The 19,605-nt window shown below is 43.2% G+C and overlaps 2 protein-coding genes across 4 annotated transcripts in view; one reads left to right on the top strand and one right to left on the bottom strand.

Moving 5' to 3' along the window:
* The window catches only part of dennd1b (DENN/MADD domain containing 1B), a 67,235-nt gene extending 56,757 nt beyond the window's left edge, over positions 1-10,478 (bottom strand). For all 3 annotated transcript variants that reach the window (XM_037248700.1, XM_037248701.1, XM_037248702.1), the window contains exons 1-2: positions 10,174-10,478; positions 9,731-9,795 (exon numbers count right to left, since the gene is read on the bottom strand). In XM_037248700.1, the coding sequence (XP_037104595.1) occupies positions 9,731-9,795; positions 10,174-10,190 (82 nt within the window). In that variant the 5' untranslated portion in view covers positions 10,191-10,478. The remainder of the gene's footprint in view (positions 1-9,730; positions 9,796-10,173) is intronic.
* Positions 10,479-13,134: 2,656 nt separating this feature from the next.
* c4h1orf53 (chromosome 4 C1orf53 homolog) lies at positions 13,135-18,672 on the top strand. The gene is made up of 4 exons (XM_037249717.1): positions 13,135-13,523; positions 14,453-14,554; positions 14,973-15,019; positions 17,108-18,672. Exons 1-4 carry the CDS (start codon positions 13,296-13,298, stop codon positions 17,196-17,198), a joined length of 468 nt encoding a protein of 155 aa, XP_037105612.1. The 5' UTR covers positions 13,135-13,295; the 3' UTR covers positions 17,199-18,672.
* The last annotated feature ends 933 nt before the right edge of the window (positions 18,673-19,605 follow it).

Genomic DNA, 19,605 nt, shown 5'->3' with positions numbered 1-19,605 from the left:
GGGGCAACCTCAAGGAAGGAATAACGGCGGTGGTCATCGCTTTACTTCTGGATCAGTAGACTTATTCCGGCTGGGAGGAGGCCCAACTCCTCGGCTCGCGGTTAAAGGAGTAAGCAGATTAACTGGCATCTTTCAAAAGGCCAGCCCAAAGAAAACACACTCGGACATTAACAAGATTTTTTTTTTTTTTTTGAAGGGGAGGGGGCTTTTACCAATCAAGCGGGCCTGCACGCCGTAAATGGCATTACATTTCATGCCGATTTAGTCGGCAGAGGTTTCGAGTAAACACGATATGCTCCTTAAGTTTATTAAAAACTGATTGGTCACACTAGGTCAATTACAAATGAGTGAACTAGCTTCATTCAATTCAAATGAACTATAACGAGAATCAGTGAACGGAGAACAGAAACAATCAAGTTTCCAAACGGATCTCATCCAAGCCTAAAAACAGACGTGAAGGTGCTACATTTGTTATTCTAACAATTTACAACTCAAACCAACATAAATGGTGAGGGGGGTGCAACATCTAAGGGTTGCGTGTGCTTTTCCAGATGGAAAAAGAAGAAGAAAAAGAAAATCAACAACTGGCAAGCTTCACATGCGCTAGATCGTGACCAGGGGGATTTTCTAATCCACTTCTTCATGTACATCTGAAAAGATAAACAACCGCCTCAGCCTCAGTCTCACTGGAAGGAGACGAAAGACGGAGCTGCATTGAGATGACGTGACCCTAATAATGCCACATTAGTTGTTTCATTTTCCCAGCCATGTGAGAAAAAATGCTTCGGCGAGGAGAGAGGGAGGGAAAGGGGGTGAAGTGGAGCCATGCGGAGACAGAGAAGTGAAAGCGATACTGTCTCCGGGCTAGTTGGGATGCAACCCAATTTCACGGCTTCACGAATGACTGGCACAGCATATGGACGCAACCTTTGTGACAGCCAGCGCATATCAGCGCTGATATTTCCAGCCACCTTCCATACTGCTCCGACGTGACGTCAAACGGAGCCTCTGCATGACTGCTTCGCCGACACCATGTACTCAGCATTTTGTTTGGCTAGCTAAGGAGGGCGTAGCCAGCGATCTGTCACGCGACTTCGTAAAATCTACCAAGCTTGACAAGTCCGCTTTGTAACTCGAGACAAATCCAGCATTGGAGTACAGATGGGTGAGCGAGTTAGTGCGAGTTAATGATGCCAAGTCCATAAATAATGTCGGGTAAAAATACAAACGCAACTTAATGTAGTCACATATTTCGCCTCATACTGTCTTTTTGTACAATATAATATATCAAAAAAGAAAAAAAATAATAATAATAAAATAATCAATAATATAAAATATATATAAAAATATATAAAATAATAAGAGTAAAAATCTGTGTGATGACTTTGAGAACAAACAGGCACAAGGTCTTGTTTTGAACCGCCATTATGTTCCGTTATCAGGTGTGGCTCTTCCACACTCACCGGGAGGTCTTGGATTTTGCTTGGACACAAGGCAATAATCTGCAAGCCTTGTCGGAAAAAAAAAAAGGTGAGAATAAAGACAGCCTGAGGACTAAGTTGTTTTACCATCTCAAGAGCTAACATCACAGACATTAAAAGCTACACGAGTCAGCTATCCACGGCAAGCCTTACGCAGCCAAAGTAACAGCAGAAAAACACATTCAGCAAAAATTGGAAGACACGAGACAGTCGCTGACTACATCAGAACAACCGCAGTGAAGACCTGCAGAAAAAATGTGAAGTACTGAAAATCTGATTTGAACAATCGAGATGTCAACTGGAATGATCCAGGAAAATCTGTGTCGGCTCTCATTTGCAGCGGACAATCAAAATTAGAGATGGGAGCAATTAATGATTCATAAAAAATGAGTACATGTCAATTGAATCTTCAAGCATTTAAATAAACTGAGTTAAAGTGGACTGCATCACTTGGCTACAACCAGCAGAGGCGCTATTGGCTGGAGGTCAAAGTCGATAACTTTGGTCTAATCTGCTCAAATGACTACTATTATTTATTTATTTATTTAAATCTGAGCTGCTAATTCCAAATCTGTCCTTGTTTTTTCTCTTGAGCATCAGGTTTTCATGACATAAAAACAACAACACTAATAATTTTTTAAAACCCTTTCTGTTGTCCAAGCAGTGATTCCTTGCCGGATTCCCTTTTGGCGCGGCCTCGGTTTTGACAGAGCGATGGAAATGTTATTTTCGGGGCATGTGACAAAAGGAAGTTTTGGGATGCGTAAAAACTTAAGGAAAGCCATCAGGTGATTTGCCAGTCGGCGGCAGATGCTTCGGGGAGAGTTTCTTTTGACTCTTTGCGGCATCACACAAAACACGGTGTCGCGCGGCAACTCCTTGAGGTGTGGAGAGGATCGATCTCGGTTAATGTCATATGGCACAGCACCCAGAGGCAGCAGCATGGTGCTGATGACAGTGAAAAGCCTTGCCTTTGGCGGCGACATGCACGCTGCTGCTGAGCTGTGATTTGAAGTTCACATGCAAAGGCTGACAGAAAGACAGCTCTCAGTCAGGCATTCCAACTTGAAGTCACTCAGCCAGTCTCTCCACAGGGAAGACAAAACATCTGTACCCGCTAAAAAGCACAGAGTGGAACACAAAGTTCTGCAGGACTGCTGGGGCAAAATGCTGAGACACAACACAAATATGGCTCACCAATAGCCGAAATTGGATCAATTACTGATATGCACTGGGAAAAATAACAATTAAAATAAATGCTGATTAAAAAATCAGCACACAGACTATTTTCGCAAACCAAAAATCCTATTGCAAACGTAAAGACATGCACTATACACTGCAATAAACAAAAATAATTCTAAAAAAATTCAAATAAACTACCTCGCGGGTTTCATTTATTGCAAGTAACCCCCACAATGCAATTAATAATACAAAAACATTTATTTGGTTTCATACCAGCCCTCTTTGGAATGCCAGCAGCAAAAACGAGTTTGACACTTCTGGGTAAAGGAATGTATGAGCTATACTGATCCTTTCTAAGATCCTGAAACCAACCTCAACAATATGCCGACAACTGGTACGCCTAAACAGCGATGGCCATTTCTGGCTCATCAAATTTGCCAATCAATGCCCAGATTATAGTTCAGACCGTAACCCGAGCTCATCCAATGACTGACGTGTTTGTAAATGTGCACATGGCACGGTCTCGTAGACTGTCTGTCTGTAAACAAATTGCAAGATTTCCAATGAGAAATGATCTAAGACATTCACAAAAGCATCACGATTGACCTATATTTGAAAAATAGGCCAAAGCTCAAATTAAGGGCCAACAGGGCTTCCTTCCGACGTGCATGTAAACGCCATCGTCTTCACGGTAATTGTGAGGCAACGTCTTTGTAGCCTTGAACACACACACGTAGCCTGGAGGCATGGCTGTTGACATGTAAATAGTGAAGACACAAGCTGAAATGACAGCACAGACAGCAGGCTTGTACCACTAGTTCTGCTTGACTTGGGTTTTGGTCTTGGTGCCTAAATTAAGAGTCTGGATGTCAGGATACCAGTACTCATATCATGTCAATAACTAGGTTGATTTTCTTAATTACCGATGGAAGATACTACGTATCTGTCTTTTGCGTCACGCCGCTTCCAGATCACTTTGCGTTACTTGACGAGGCAACGGCTCAGAGAAGGCTCCAAACGCATTGCCGTTCACAGTCTACGATGTCTTTTTCCACTGGTCCAAATTTCACAAGTTTCTGTATTTCTATTGTCAAAAGTGTCAAAATAAGAGATCTCTACATTTGGCTGGTGAGTGTCCTTCCATTTGCTATCTAGCAGCGGCCATCAAGGTATTTCATACAATGTGTGGAATGGTCAAAACACAGATCTTAGAGAAACCTCGTTTCCCCCAAAAAATAAAATAAAATAACCGTACCGAGAAGAACACTTCTCTAACATGCTTAAATATATTGCTTAGCATGACGTTGTCAAAAGTCAACAGATATTTGAGGATAGATTTTTTATTACGAATAGCATCCCAATTAATAAATCCATTTCATTTATGAGTAAAACTAGGCCGTCTTGAGATTACACGCATTGGACCAAGCCAATAATTGTTGATTATTTGTATGTTTGTTTGCATAACAAGCGCCATCTGCTACGCTCCATACATTCCCGATCCCCGACAGTCGTCGCTTGACATCCGTGTGAAGAAGAGCTTAAACTTCCAGTCGGGTCCACGTTTCACTTTTGATTCCACGTTTTAACATGAATAATCCAAGAGCTACCCAGAGAATGTGAGGAATGGTCACTTGGGAATAGATTCACTCAGGTCTATTAGCATGAGCGCACACAAACAGCAGCCAGTAAAAACAACTGTTCAGTCTGTAAAGATGATGCAATGAACCGCTTCTGCAGTCATCAAAAATCATCACATTTTAAATTATTGATCAGGCCTTACACTCTTTCCACACTGAAGAAGAAATGTCTATAAATAGCCCGCAGTGGGTGCCTAGAAGTATTTCCATGTTTTTTCCTCCCTCATCTAGATGCTATTATAAACACTAATAAAAAATGGAAAAATAGACAGTGCTGCACTTCTTGCTCTAGCAACCACAGCATCAAAACCCAAAGGCTCTCATTCCGGCCCAGTGCTTTATGCTTTGGCCACTAAACACCATGCTGATGAAACAACAAAGCTGTCCAGAGGGGGTTGGAGGTTTCCAAGTGAGTGCGCCAAGTACCGCATGTCACAAGGTCAGATGGCACCAAAAGAGAAGCCATGCGATACAGTTGAAAACAGACTGAACAAAGATGTGCCTTGTTTGTGTCGGCAAATTAACCACGAAAAGAAGGATTTAAAAAAAAAATAAGCTCAAATAATGACTCGACACTTTAGCAAGAGAAATTAAATAAGCGGAAAAGGGTGAAGGCAGTGACGAGGGTTGTCAAAAAGATACTAAACAAAATAAATAGCATTTACAAACAGAAAGAAGCCCTGATAGTTAAATAGGAGAATCTTAAATCACTCCACGTAATTAGAAACAAACCGAGGCACTCTAATCTTTTTAAATAAGACAAGTTGGAAGCCAAGCCAGCGAGCAGCAGGTTCTGACACAGTGGTGAATGGGTGAGTGACTCGGAGTTACAAATGACTCCAGACAAGAACAAAAAAGTGATGCTGGAGAGCATGGGGAGATGTTGATACACTGGAGTGCCAAAATCCAGTCTTACGTTTTGGCAGACTGGAAAAACTACAAGTACAGTTTGACGTTGAGGGCTTGTGTACGATGTAAACGTTCCTTGCGAACAAACTGATTCGTCTTTAGAGAGAAGTTCGGGATGTGAGATTTTATTCATTTGTCGATCGCGGCCATTTCGTTAACTCATTCGCCGCCAGTCCCGTTAAAATGAAGTCAGCGAAGAAGTTAAATGTCTATCCCTCGTCATTCCGATAACCAATCTTACTTCAGTGGGGAAATCTGCTTAATTTGACTCTGAGGAAACAGAACAAAGACTTGCATGACATCTTGATCTTCTGTAAATGAGCTCATTTCGTAAAGTCACATGGGTGAGCCAAAGTAGAAAGGCATAAGGGTTGCGAGATAAACAATGTGTGAGACCCAGGGGTCTTCTCAAGAGTGAAAGTGAAGAGGAGTGTGGCCTCTCTAATGACCAATCAACACCCTCCTCGCTGCCATGACATCTGTTAGTACTCCAACGGCCTCCGATTTGAGCGCCATGAACGCAACACGCCGCCGCCGCCGCCGGGATCCAATCACGGCTGTTGGAATAAGTGAGCTTTGGGTCGACGACCAATTCTGACATTTCGCAGAATGCCAACGTTCAACCTTTTCTAAAAGTTCTACTACACGAGTTTTGCGCCGTGAATACAAAAGGTGAAAAAAGAAAGGAGGGGGGAAAAAAAATCACAGTTCTGCTTGAGGGGGCGAGAGCAAAGAAGCAAGCGGGCGGATATCGAACTAGCGAACAGTAGGCGACCCTTTGGAGACCTTGGGATCACATGGGATGCTGTACAAAAGAGACATTTCATAATTGGACAAAGTGAAACGAAAACATCATGTGGATAAAAGGCCAAATAGTGTCTGCTCTGTACTTTTTAGTTCTCGAATGTCTTGGATGTGTTTCGAGAGGAGGGAATGTTAGAACATCTATTTTTTGGTTATTTATGGCTATTCTTTTCAGAAGAACTTATTCAAAAACAACAGTCTGAGCGCAATTTTGTGCAAGTCAATAATACAAATGAAATACTTAACATCATTAAAGCAAGCTCATGTTTTTGCACAAGTTGTAAAATATTTCACAAGAAATTTAATAAGAAAATGATTTCTTGATGTCCATTTAATACTGTAGTAACAAGCGATATGTGATATGGGTGTTGAATATTACCATAGATATTATTACGATATTTCACATGTACCTAAAGAATGCACAAAATAAGTAGATACATTTTTCATCTATATATATCTTTTTACGACTGTTCAGTTTTTGGATGGCGATGTGCATTCAAGGTTTTTCTTTTTGCATCTTATAAATGAACATGGGGAGGGGGTGGGGTCACGCAAACCAAATCATACGAATAATAACGAGTCGTGTGTGCTGCTCTATTGTCGGTTTTTCGAAAGAATGAATTGTCTCCGTAATTGCAGCATGAATGTAGTTGTAAACTGATATGCTGATCTCTTAAGTTTATTGCTTTGTTACTGGAAACAATCTGGCTGGGGGGGCGAAGCGGGTGAGGACAGGTAGCATCTGTCCCCACCTACTGCCTTGGCAGCTTTTGCATCATCTGCTAGCTTTGGCAGCCTCTTGGAAGCACATCAATATGGCTTTATGTAGCCAGAACCGCTAGTAGCTAGCATGCCAGTCACGCTCTCGGGCAACACTCACTCACAGGCTGAGCATCCAAGGAGCTCGGAGCCAACAGAGCTAAGCACAACTGAGCTTGCATTGAACAGGGAGGCCAAGTCTCCGTGGACCTGCATGGGGGGGAAAGGGCCCGGTGTCTGTCATCCATTCACACATGCGTAGTTGGAAAGGTAGAGCAAAGCCCACAAACGTTTCACTCTACCGTTGCTTTGAGCTTTATTTTGATCTATGTACTATCCGATCAATTTATTATCCTAAAAAAATATTTTTGCAAAATTCACAATTCGTATATTGCCATTTGAATGGCAGAAATGATAACAAATGAGGCAGATCAAAAGATCCTAAATATCATGTGAGAAGTGTTCCACGGGAGCACATTTGTTATTTGAACAGAGAAATAAAAAAAACATTGGATGGGAAAGGTCATGCATCATTAGGCACAAAAGCCTATAGCCTTGTTGGCGTAACATCAGAGACCCCCACAAGTCTCACGAGACCCTCCTACACAGTGTCCAATGTAAACAGCGGATTCACATTTGCCAGATGTCTACAGGACACTGTTATCAACTGAAAATTGATCAGTCGCACTTAATACAATACGATATAATAAGCCAGCTTTACGTTTTTGTCCCAGACCAAAGATGAGGTCATAGACGGATGCTTAGATTGAACAATTACTCACTGGGTTATATTTTCTTTTATCTTTATAATGATTAAGAAACTATTTTAGGATCACTAAAGTTAGGCAAAAAAAAAAAAACTTAAAAAGAACACAGTAAAGGAAAACAAAACCATGTGACTGCACGCCTGCCCCCAAACACGTACATGTCACCGGCAGAGTGCTGATTAAAGAAGGTGTGAAGACTAGTTAACACAGGAAGACAGTGACCAGCTTAAAAAAAAAAAAAGAAAAAAAGAGTGATTTTCATTGGACAACAAGCCTTATGCCTTTTGAAGTTGACCTAAACACCTGACCGTGTCACACATGGATCTCGTTTCAGGGCCTGCAAGACCAGGATGTGGTGAGGACGGCAAAACAGCAACATCAGCAAAACCACGTGAGCTTTCCATTGACTCAGGCGGGGAGGGAAGGAGCCTGTCACTGTTAAATATTTTTAACGCAAACTGCAATTAAATGCCTGATAGAGACGACTTAAGAACTAAATTGCAGTCAAAATCCAAGTTTCACTTATATACACACACAACTATAGGAAGTCACATAAGTATTTAGATGAGTTGAATTTTATTTTAGTTCTAGTCACGTCTGCTTCGGTGAAATAAAAAGGAAATAACATGTAAAACCAACGCGATAGATTCCGGCCAAAGATGGAAGCGACAGGCGGTTGGTTTCACATCACGGCCAAAGCCTTTCTAGTTATGACTCACAGCTTTAACCCTTTCTACGTCCGACAAAAATACATTTGCTTCAAAGATCAGCCGCTTTGTCGTCTTACATAGGCAAAATTAGTTCACGCACATGAAATAGTAGATTGATTTATAGGCCAACCGCTTTAAAAACACTCCATAGGGACTTTTTTGGATGTATGCTTACAATCACGTCTGATTCCACAACCTTGAGTCAAACGACTGAGCTGAACGACCCGTAGAGTGTGCAAACATTGAGCTCTTGAGAGCACAAGTCCGGATATGAGGCTGACCCTGAATCATATGTGGAGGAAGTGGGTTATTACGGCGCAGGCTGCTTGCTGCTTTATGAGTTTGCTTTAAAATCCAATATCACAACTACATCCAAGGGCAACTTTCAGTCTACTCTTTTACTTTAGCCAGGCAGCTGCACAAATCTACAGAAAAAAGTTTGTGGGATATTTCACTTCATGTGCTATTGTATATAATATGGCCAATTTTATTTCTAATATTCACGATGAGAATAACTGCCAGCAGTGGCTCTCCAGGCCTGCTTTGCCACCTTTTGTCCCAGCGGTGACTGCCAGAATGTTTGACCCACTGTAAATAGCACAACGATTAATACAACTTGCTGACAAAGCATGATCTTTCAAAAACTTTTTTCAAGGGTCAGGGTGCAACGAGGAAGGTGGCTGGCTAGCTTACAGACGCAACGGCAGAGTGCAGACTGGAAGGTCAGTTGCAAAGACAGAGAATGCATAGCGCTAATATGTAACCGAAGCGTTGCGGCTGAGCTTCAGCTGACTTTCTGCTGACCTTGCTTTCGGAAAGACGTCGACAGAGAAGCATAAAGGACATGCTGCCGACATTACGACAACAATTATGATAATAACCTGTCTGCGCAGTAATACGAGCCCTATAGTTACAGAGCAAAACGTTACCTTTCCCAACCAAAGGCATTCATGAGACAAAAACAAACATTTAGACTTTAATCACAAAACACTTACTTACCTTTTTTTAAGGTGCATGACAAAGAAAAAACATAACACTTACCTTTTTTTCCAAAAGTGCATGACTGCCATTAATTTTGTTTAATGTAAGGTGATTCGAGGTGCAATGATAAATCGATTAATCAACCAATAATCGATTATTAAATGAATCCATGCTTTTTGATAATCAAATCATTTCATTTGCTTTCACTTCTCGAGGGGACACTGAAATTATAAAGTATATACACATATATATACACACACACACACAAAGTATTTTAGAATGTTTTAAAAGGAGTTAAGTGTATCATAAAAGTAGTGATTACATTAATGCTTTCAGTAATCTTCCTAGCTATCACATTTACACACAATAGTTCCACTGCACAGGATGAACAGCCTGTTAGAGTCATAGGGTCAGGCAAGTTTTAAACACATAAAATTAGGTCAGAGATGGCGAAAGGAGATTATCAGTGACCACAAAAAAAAAAAAAAAAAAACGCTTACCCGCATTTTTAGTTGCTGAAGAAGCCACATGCAATATCAAATCAAACGTTCTCTCTGGGTTCTCCCTGGAAACAAGAAGGGGAGTCATGAATGGAACAGAACATTATTTCACAATCCATTTCAGGTAATCGATTAATTATGCCTTGTTGTGCAGTGTTACTTATCTGATGTAGAGCCAATAACGGAATATTATTCTCATTCCATAAAGACATACAGTTATATCTTTGAGCATATCTGATCGGACATTGGGCACATGTTGTCATATCTTTTAAGAAGGTTAGCAGAGCTGCTAACAAGCACACACACGAGCAGCAGACTGACCCAAAAAGCTGTCGAGCTAGCTGGTGTGCCTCTCAAATCCAAATAACGGCTAGAATTTCCTCTTTTTCTTCTTGTTCTCCAAGCATACATCAATTTGGCTAGGTACAAGTGTAAAGGCTTACTTGACTCTGCTGTCCATGTTTTAGCTACCGCATCGCAACAGCTCCGTGCTGTCCGTCTGTCTGTCTGGCGGCGGCGGTGGCGGTTCTGAGGCTCAGCAATCCGACAAATGTCCCTCCCCCGCCCTCCACCTTTCGTCCTGGTCCCGGGCTTATCGGGCCCCTGAAGAAAGATGTCACATCTCCACATAAAAGGGAACGGTGTCTCTTTCGCCCTTGTTCCGTTACCGTGGGCCCAGTCCCAGTCCCAGTCCCAGTCCCAGCCGAGTAGCACAGTGCATATTTCCCACAACAAGCATCACTCCAGGAAGTGCTGTCAGACGGACCGTGACGTCATCACGTCGCTAGAGGATTTTCCACCGTTACATCGACAAGAATGATTAATTCGAGTATTTTTTAGTCTGAAATTAGATGAAGACTGAAGTAGATCTGGTGTTTTTTGTTTTTGATAAGTTTTTAAATTAAATTAAAAAGATCTGGTGTTTTTTCTTGTTAATTTGTTTTTAAATGAAATGGTTCAAAGCACGTGTCATTTATCGTCCGTCCATCCAATTTTTAAGAGAGATTCAATCCAGAATTTCCTGACTGTGAGACAGACATGCTCACCACTTGTACACCAATTTGCCTGAACAAAGTGGAAAAATACAGTACAGGTGAATAATTGAAGGCAAAAGGTGAATCCTCGCATAGCAGTTCAGTGTATGTTCCTGTACAGCAAAAAGTGAAGGGATTAATGTTTGTTTCACAGTCTGACTCACAAATGTGAACTTGTATTTGTCAAGAGACTCAGTTCCTTATTTGTCAGGGGACCAACTCCCTGAAGTCAAACCTGCTGGCAGAATCAATTACAATTCTGACACTTCGATTTCCATCCCGAGGCGGATTTATGCTTGCCTGAATGTTGTTTCTGTTATCTAGAAACCCACCCATCTCAGAGGACTTTAAATTCTCTTTAGACTTTACTTTTCCTTTTCACTTTACTCTCATATTCAAGCAGTATTTGTGTGATGGTAAATTGAAATCAAATCTTGGATGAGCCTCTCTCCCCTCTCCAGAGAGGCTGTCTGGATCAGAGCCAGATTTATCCAGGCGGACTAAAAGGTAATTAAGTGGCAGCAAAATGAAGCATATGGTTTCTGGCAGCGGGATGCGATAGCAAGATATATATAAAAACAATCAGTAACATACATGAGGTTTCACACTGCAAGGAACTATGCTGTCAACACTTCCAGATCACATTTATTTATAGCAAACGAAGGACAACAGTGTTCACTTCTGTTGACTGAGAAACTTTGCTTTGGATTAGTTCGAACTTTCATCAGCTCACTTTTTTTTCACCTTTCATCAAAATACTCAAAGAACAAAAATTACAGCATAGTTTACACTCCCTTTTTTTGTCATGTTGAAAACATAAAAACGTTTTGCCCCTCTGCACCCAAACTAATAATAAATGCCACTTGCAGACACATTTTCAGAAATACAGTTAAGAAAAGATTATTTGGTTGTATAGTTCCATTCTTGATGGGGTGGGCAGGCGCTCCAAAGAACCATCTATTTGTATACAAACAATAAAATCTCAGTTTCTCATCTTACACCTCGTTAAATTTGTAGAATGAGCAAATAAACCCCGAGTACATCTTGCGGCAAAGTTAACTTGCAGCCACAGCGACATCGTAAGTGTAATCTGCGTTTTCTTACGTCCCTCTGATTGTTCTGACAGATGCAGAACTATGGGGGGTGATATAAGACATTCAATCTGTCATCCCCCAAGGTTTGCAAATATTTATTTTTATTAAAATTGTCCGAGGGTAAGTGAACCTCATAGTGTCAATCAAAAAAACACTTGTCACTATTCATTATACTTAACGCTAGAGCAGACATATCGTCAGTGGCTTCCGGGAGAAGATAACCTTGAAAGGACTCATTATATGTCTACTCATCAACCTTGCAGTTCTCAGTCTAAATCCTCATATAACTTTAATATTATGGGAAGGTATCCTTGTACTCAGTCAAGGAGAGCCCAGCTAAGATTTTAGCGGGATTACAGGGATTTACCTGCATAGCAAATCGCATATACTTACGTCTAATATGCTAAATAGAGTCGATCGATGAAAAGGGTCACAGAGGAACAAACGGCACTCTGCCAGATGTTCTGGTAAAATCTTCAGTAGGATTAGTTCTCAATTGTTCACACAGATCTTTGTGGATTAAAGCTGTGTGGCATCATACTGTACTGTGTATTTTTACATTTGGGTCATTTCCCACATTCGAACATAGAAGACAACATAGAAGAAAAGCACCATCTACAGGTATTTGTTGACATTTATGACCTAATTGATGGAATCTTTTTTTAACTCCTCTCATGGGGTTACTATGGCTGCCTGAAGTTCAGGTTTCAATTTTCAGATCAGTGAGGTTTGCATGTTCTCTCCATGTTTGCATGGGTTTCCCTCCCTGCTTCTGCACACATTACAAAAACATTCATGTTTAGTTTATGAAGTGAAGGCTGTGTGCATGACCTAATATATTCCATTGGGAAACTCAATACGTTTCTGCACTGTAGCATCAAAATCAAAAGCAGACTAGATTTTTGCGACCCACCCAAAATGGTTGTCCAACCCACCCAAAATGGGTGAAAATCACTGCTCTACATTAACAGTAAGTATAATGTGGTGTGAATGGCAAAGCACAAGTCCGAGTGTCTCACAAAAATGTCTCACAAGATGCAAAAAGCAATTGACAGTTGGTAACGTTGTCAATCATCTTTGTGATTATACAGTATATATATATTTTTTTTTTTTTGCAGATTTGGTTTTATTTTAAATTAAGTTAATGTTTTTTTTGTTTTTTTTTTAGAACAGATCCTTACATTCTACAGGAGAACACTTAATAATTGCACCACGGCTACTGTAGTTCCTCAGACGACTATGGGGGCGCTGTGGAGGCATGGTCACGTGCTTGTGACGTACTTTTCAAACAGGAAGTCGTGCACTCATCACTGTCAGCGACTCTTGCCGAGGCAAGTCAATGAAAAGTCAGGAAAAGGGAGAATAAAACTTGAGCTCGTCAGTCATTAGATATTTAAGACATGTTACGTATTGATAGTCGCTTATTAAACGTTGACAATGCATTGCCAACGTTGTAGAAAAGGAGTAGCGCTTAGCGTTTTGACTCTACTTCACGTCCAGTGTAAGGAACGACTTGCAACACTCATGTCAAGCACGAAGCTGCATGTGGACGGCTCGAGGCGACCCGAAGACGCGTCGGAAAACAGAACCGAACCACAACAAGCTAGTAGACAGCTGACGGAGGAGGAGCTGCTCATTCATAAATTCCACACAGAAGCGTGTCAGGTAATAACATCACTATAAAAATTGAAATCAACAAATCCGATTTTTTTTTATAAATTTAAGATTAACCCTGCACTAGACCATATGGATATTAAATATTTGTAATGTAAACTCCTGGGATCCAGCATTTAAGCACAAGTTCGATGGTGGTGCTAATGTTGTTTTTGTCAGATCCTTCATCTTATCCAGGTCGTCTCGATTCCTCCATCAAGCAGAGCCAGTGAGGCGTGCAGTGGTGACTGGCGCCCGTGTATAGGTGCATCTGCATGCCTAGAGGCCTCCAGCTTGTAAATATTGTGCTCTTGAAGTTGAGGCAAGTTGGCCAAGACCTGAGGAAAGTGTGAGGGCCTGGGTGGCAAAAGCACAATGCAGAGTGGGGTGGGGGGGGGGCATCTCCGCCAGCTTGACTATGTGGTCGTGCAATGCCATGTGAAATGACAGGCTGTGTCACCCAAAGGCCCGGGGCGTTTTTATCTTTGTGGCCTGTCAAAGCTCACCAACTAGTGGGCTCTCAGTTTGAAACAGACTGAGAGGTGACATTTTGGAAACTTCCTGAGGGATGGCGGAGGAGTTTGGTGTTTTTCACTCTCACAGAAGGTGGTTGCATCCATGAACAGCTGGAGTAATAGGTTGTGTCAGAAATCTATTCTTTAACTCTCGCAAGTCCATTCAACTTATGTAAATATGAATGCCGGTGTCACGGCATATTTTTTGACTAATGAAGAACACACATGTAACGTGCAAATTAATTTATCATAAGTTTGACATCTCTTCCAATGCAACAAGGTCACCTACAATCCTTTTTGACCCAAAACAATCTGTTTACATATACGTATATTTATGTTAATTTCAGCCTTGTGTTTGAACGTATGCATGGGACATACATGTACATGTGTCTTGCACGAATTAAAAATAAATGTCATGATGTGCAGGCAGAGAAGCAGATGTATATTGATCCTTCCAGTGGCTACAAGGTGTTCACAGAGTATGCTCACCTTCAGCGAGGGAAGTGCTGTGGCAGTGCTTGCAGACATGTGAGCAGCTTTAACCCCCCCCCCACATGTTTCTTCTTTGCTACTGTCCTTTAATTCTGTTCTGTGACTTCTGATTCAGTCGAGTATTCCTTGTGTTTGAAAAATAGCCAGACATAATTCTCATTCTACAAAATACAGTCCCCCACGTCACTACTGGATTTGTTATTTGAGTTATTTTATTGTTTGTCCATCTGTTTGTCAGAAATATCAGGCTGGTTCATGGACAACAATGAATATTATGCCCCAGTGAGTCTTGTTCAGGCCTGTTCGTCCTCTACTTTCTAAATCGCAACCAGTTTTGCCAGCGTCTCTGTTTCTTCTTGTCCTCTCTTTTCTTTTCCTTTCCTTTCTTATCTTTTTTTCTTTTGCCTTACTGCAGCTGTTGAACACCATTTAATGATTTCATTCCCTCCCGCAGTGTCCATATGGCCAAGTCGACGTGAAGGACCCTGCGATGAAGAAAAGGTTTAATTCTCTCTTTTACGTATAGATCCAAATGTGCCAAGGTAACAGAAGAATCCGGTGCCTTGTTTTGAACCATTTCTTAGCAGAATGATGAAATTCCAGTTGTGACTGTGCAATATGTAGACTATTCTTCATTATTCTCATTTTTAATCTCAAGGAGAGATTTTTCTGTCGAATCCCGCGCGAAATGCATTTTCACTGTATTTTTGTTGTGAATGTCCATTTAGGAATGCAGCGAGTTTCATTCCTCATTCCTTTTTATGAGAACTTAATTTCTTCTCTGATGTATTAACAAGAGTTGTGGGAGTATCGGGATGAAAACTGAAAGTGCATTTTAGATGTTTGCCCTCAAGATAAAGGGCATAGAAGAGAAGATAACAGTCGGATGTCAGATAACATCTTGCGCTCCTTTGCTTTGCATCTCTTATTATTTATTTTCTCCCAAATGCGCGAGCGCATGAATATTAGCATTATTTGCGCTCGGCGTCGGCTCCACTAAACTCGCTACCTTTGACTGGAACGCTCGGTTGTTTAAAAATAGGCGAGGGCCGAGGGGGTCAGTCCTTTCTCTCGGCTCTGCTTTTACACCACTTGATGGAATCAGGCTGTTAACAAACACGGCGCCGACATGGCCGCCCCACCGGACCGGCAGCCTCCTGGCAACACTTGGCTAAAGCGCACTTTCCCCCGCGGCCGCTCTCCTGAGCCGCCGCCTAATGAACTCCGCGGCCCTCCTTCCCCACTACTGCAATACGGCGAGTCACGTTCAAGCGCCTCCATACGGGCCTTAGAAGAGCACAACACCCCGTGGCTTCTAATGGGCTAATATAGAATAAAGGCTACGCTAAACAGCGCCCGGTTATCGCAGTGCGAGGGAAGGCCAAGAGCTGGCTCCGTTGATGTGAGGTTAGACTCGTTAGCGCATGTGGGAAGACAGCGCCGTGCCTCCGGGCTCGCAACATGTCACGCATGGGCAAAGGAATGTGTCTGCCGCCGAATTGCGTCTGCGCCGACAACGGCCGCTCGCTCGCTCTCCTCCTCGGCAGGTGGGTCCTAAAGGCAAAGCGCTCGCTCGCTCGCTCGCTCGCTCGGTGATGGCGACACAGGCCCGCCAGCAGCTACAAGGAGATTTATGATCCCAGCAGTGCCGAGGAGGACAGGTTCTCAGGGACGTGTCGTCGTCAGGCGGGATGAGATGTGAATTTATGTTGTGTTATTGTAAACCGAGGCAGCGGAGCGTGCGGCGGCAACATTCTCGGGCGGGATGGTGAAGGTGTCACACCCATCAAGTAGGTTACCTGGGTCCGCTTGCCTGCCTGCCTGCCTGCCGCACATTTTGCCCTGGGGACTCTTCTGTCGCTTTCAAGTAGATGCATTGCCACTCAGGGTCTTGGCAGCGAAGCGCGGACTATGAAATAGGCCAACTTTAGATTGGGCCTCATCCCGCCACATCTCCGCAGTCCGTTGATGGCACATTTTGGAAGGTTGTTGCGCATCCTGTTTTAGTGACACAAACAACACAGTCAAGCTACACAATCTGGTGGAAGTTATTTTAGTCATGCTGAGGTCTTTCCATTCATTGATCACAACAGAAGGGAATGACTTCATGTTTTTATCCCCGAGTGTGAAACCAAAATGTACTTTTGTTTTTGTGAAACTTTTTGGAAATCTTCAACATATAGCCAGAAAGAACTCCTTGCATTTGGGTGAAGATCTGAATGAGATGTTTTTTATTTTATTTTAAGATGATTATTTATTCACTGTTTTTATCAGTGAATGATTTTCCTGATATCAGTCCATGAATTGCTATTGTTCATTCAACCAAAGTGTTGCTACTGAATAGCAACTGTTCTGTATCTGCATCTTCTTTTTTAATTAAAGTTTAAAGATGAAAGTCAAATGCATTTTAGACAAACACTTGAGCAGTATTCCTTTGTTTGGTCCGCAAATGACAGCAGCCAGCCAGCCAGCTCGCCAGACACGAGGCGTTTCTTTCCGGCGGTTTGGACTGAACATCTCTGACCTTCAGCTGAAGCATATGCTGCATGAGAGCGGAGCGGCAGCAACTAACCGTGCGCCTTTCTGCAGGACGATGGCACTCGCCACTGCCGCCGCAGAGCAAAAGAGAGCTGTCCAGTTTGTAACTGTGACCAGACGTGCTCCAGTCGCAACCAGTTGACAGGCCGAGCAGCTCCCTCCTGCCTCAGCTGTCCCCGCCGCCCTTCTCTCCATCTCAAACAGGCACAGCAGCCCTGCGGCGGCCAACGGCTTGGACCACAGTCACTTACAGCATCTCCATCACAGTCGGCCACACAATGACACATGCTTGGCAGGGGGTCAAAAAAAAAATGAGTGTCATTCCTATGATTGCTGAAAGGAACATCAGTCCCTGCAATTGGCGTGGCCCCGCCTTATTTATTAGAAGCGTCTTGATGTTCAAGCAGTATTTGAGCAGCCCCTCCATCAACGTCTGGTCTCCATAGACCAATGTCAGCTCCCCCTCAGGGTAGCATCCTGCTCAACCAGATAGATCCCTGTGCTAGAATTAGTGATAAAAACATGGCCGCCGCGTGACAGTCAGGGTGCCAGATTCCATCGGACAAGCAGGGCTGCAAATAGCTCAGAGGGCCACGTTTCTCCCCTGGACCGCAACTGGTGCACACGCTGATGCCAGGCCCAAGCCGTGGCCGCCAGATGAGCCCAGATAAAAGGAGACACTCACTGGCACCTCAACGAGGTACTCTTTTTGCCATATTTTACTCCAACCTAACCACATGTGTGGGCAGTTAACTCGGTCTGCAAGGACTTGGGGACCGGAAGGTCATAGGTTTGGCGCCCATCAAGTCCAGAAGCCTATTTACAGCCCTTATGGTGGATAAAGTGTTATTGGATGTTTAAAGGAGAAGGACAGAGCCAGTTTTGACAACATTACAGTACTTGCAAACGTTCCCTAAACCTACACTTTGTTGTAGCGCAGTAAAGAACATCCATCCATCATGTTACCTTGTCCTTTCTAGTGTGGCCAGATATCAACTCATACGTGCACCAGCTCCCCTGGAGGATAGTCGGTCCCCAGGGGACGGAGGTGGTGGCGGCTGTTGGAGCTGTTCTGGGTGTAGTGGGGGGGTGCAGGCAGCAGTTGGTGTGCAGAGACCAGAGGCTCAGACTAGCTAGTTAAGAGCTTCTCTCTCCTATCCTCCATCTGCCAGGGACTGTGCTTGTGATTTGAGCTCCAGCAGAGCAGAGCAGAGCAGGGAGGAGATCGAAGGAGGGGTCTTGGGTAAGGGGGGAGCAGAAAGAGATGCAAAATGGTGAGGAATAGAAAGAAGGAAGGGCTAGGTAGGATATGAGATGCCTGAAATGTCCATTGAAAGCATCATTGTCCAGAGACACCCAAGAGCTCCATGTATAGGAAAAAAATATTTGTATGTATGTTATATTTGTAAGTTCACAGTAGTGATAAAATAAGTGCCTAATTCCGACCCATGAAGGTCAATTCTGACTAAAATATATATATATATATTTTGGGGCAAAACAACCCAGGACAACTTGGGTTGGTCAAATTTTTAACCCAAATTGGGTTGTTATTAACCCAACATTTGTAGGGGTTTATTTACGAGGAAACCGTGAGGTGGGTTCATTTTGTAAAAAAATGAAATGACTTGACTTTCCCACCAAGAAATCAATGAAAATATTCCGTCTCATCATAATCTCACAATACTAAAAGTCTTTAACGAGTGTCAACCAGTACTTCCAAATCAAATGAATGTCCTTTACTTTATGGACTCTAGTCTGCTTTGTTTGTAAATATTTCCAGGATGTCTCACCCTCCTCCTCACCATCCCACCCACCGAGGCACATGTGACTGGGATGCATCTGTACAACACTTCACTCCTCCCTCTGATCCTCCTCCTGAAAGCCCCACTCTGCACCACCCACCCATCCATCCACCTCCTCCCTTCGCTTCCCTCTCCCTCATTCTGTCAGCTTTGCACCCATGCTTCCTCGCTCGCTACCACGGCAGATCCCGGGAGAAGCTTGCCACCTCCCTCGCTCGCTCGTGCTTTGGGAAGGCACCGAGTGTCACTTGAGGTGACCCAGAAATGATAACGCCAGATGAACCCTGGATGTGTGCCATGATAACCACCGCAGAGGGCAGGCGGTCGTCTCGGTCGGTAGTCCGGTTGAACCCGGCCGGGCGGGCCCGCTGCGCCCGAGGAGCCACCGTGCACATTGCACTACACGGGATCTCAATGGCCTTGCATTATTGATGAGATGCATACCAGGCAGAAGGAGCAAAGTGAGTGTATAGCAGCATGGCACGTGTTCATTTATGCCAGCAGAAGAGGTGTAATTAATTGTCACCCTTTGCTCACAGCCCAAGTGTTCACCCAGACAATATTCTATTCACTCCTTGTCAATTGAAATCACTCCACCCACACCTCCCTGAAGTGTGTGTGATCCTGCCTGCCTGCCTGCCTGCAGGATGACTCCCTGTGTCATATTAACAGTTCAATTCAGGTGCAGACTCGGTGCACTTAAAGGTCTGTGCTATTTTATGACCATTGTGAGCATCCCTTTATGGA

This window comes from Syngnathus acus, chromosome 4 (genome assembly GCF_901709675.1).
Source record: "Syngnathus acus chromosome 4, fSynAcu1.2, whole genome shotgun sequence".
NCBI lineage: Eukaryota > Metazoa > Chordata > Actinopteri > Syngnathiformes > Syngnathidae > Syngnathus > Syngnathus acus.
Note: the sequence above shows the minus strand (reverse complement) of the source record. Positions and strands in the feature narration are given on the sequence as shown.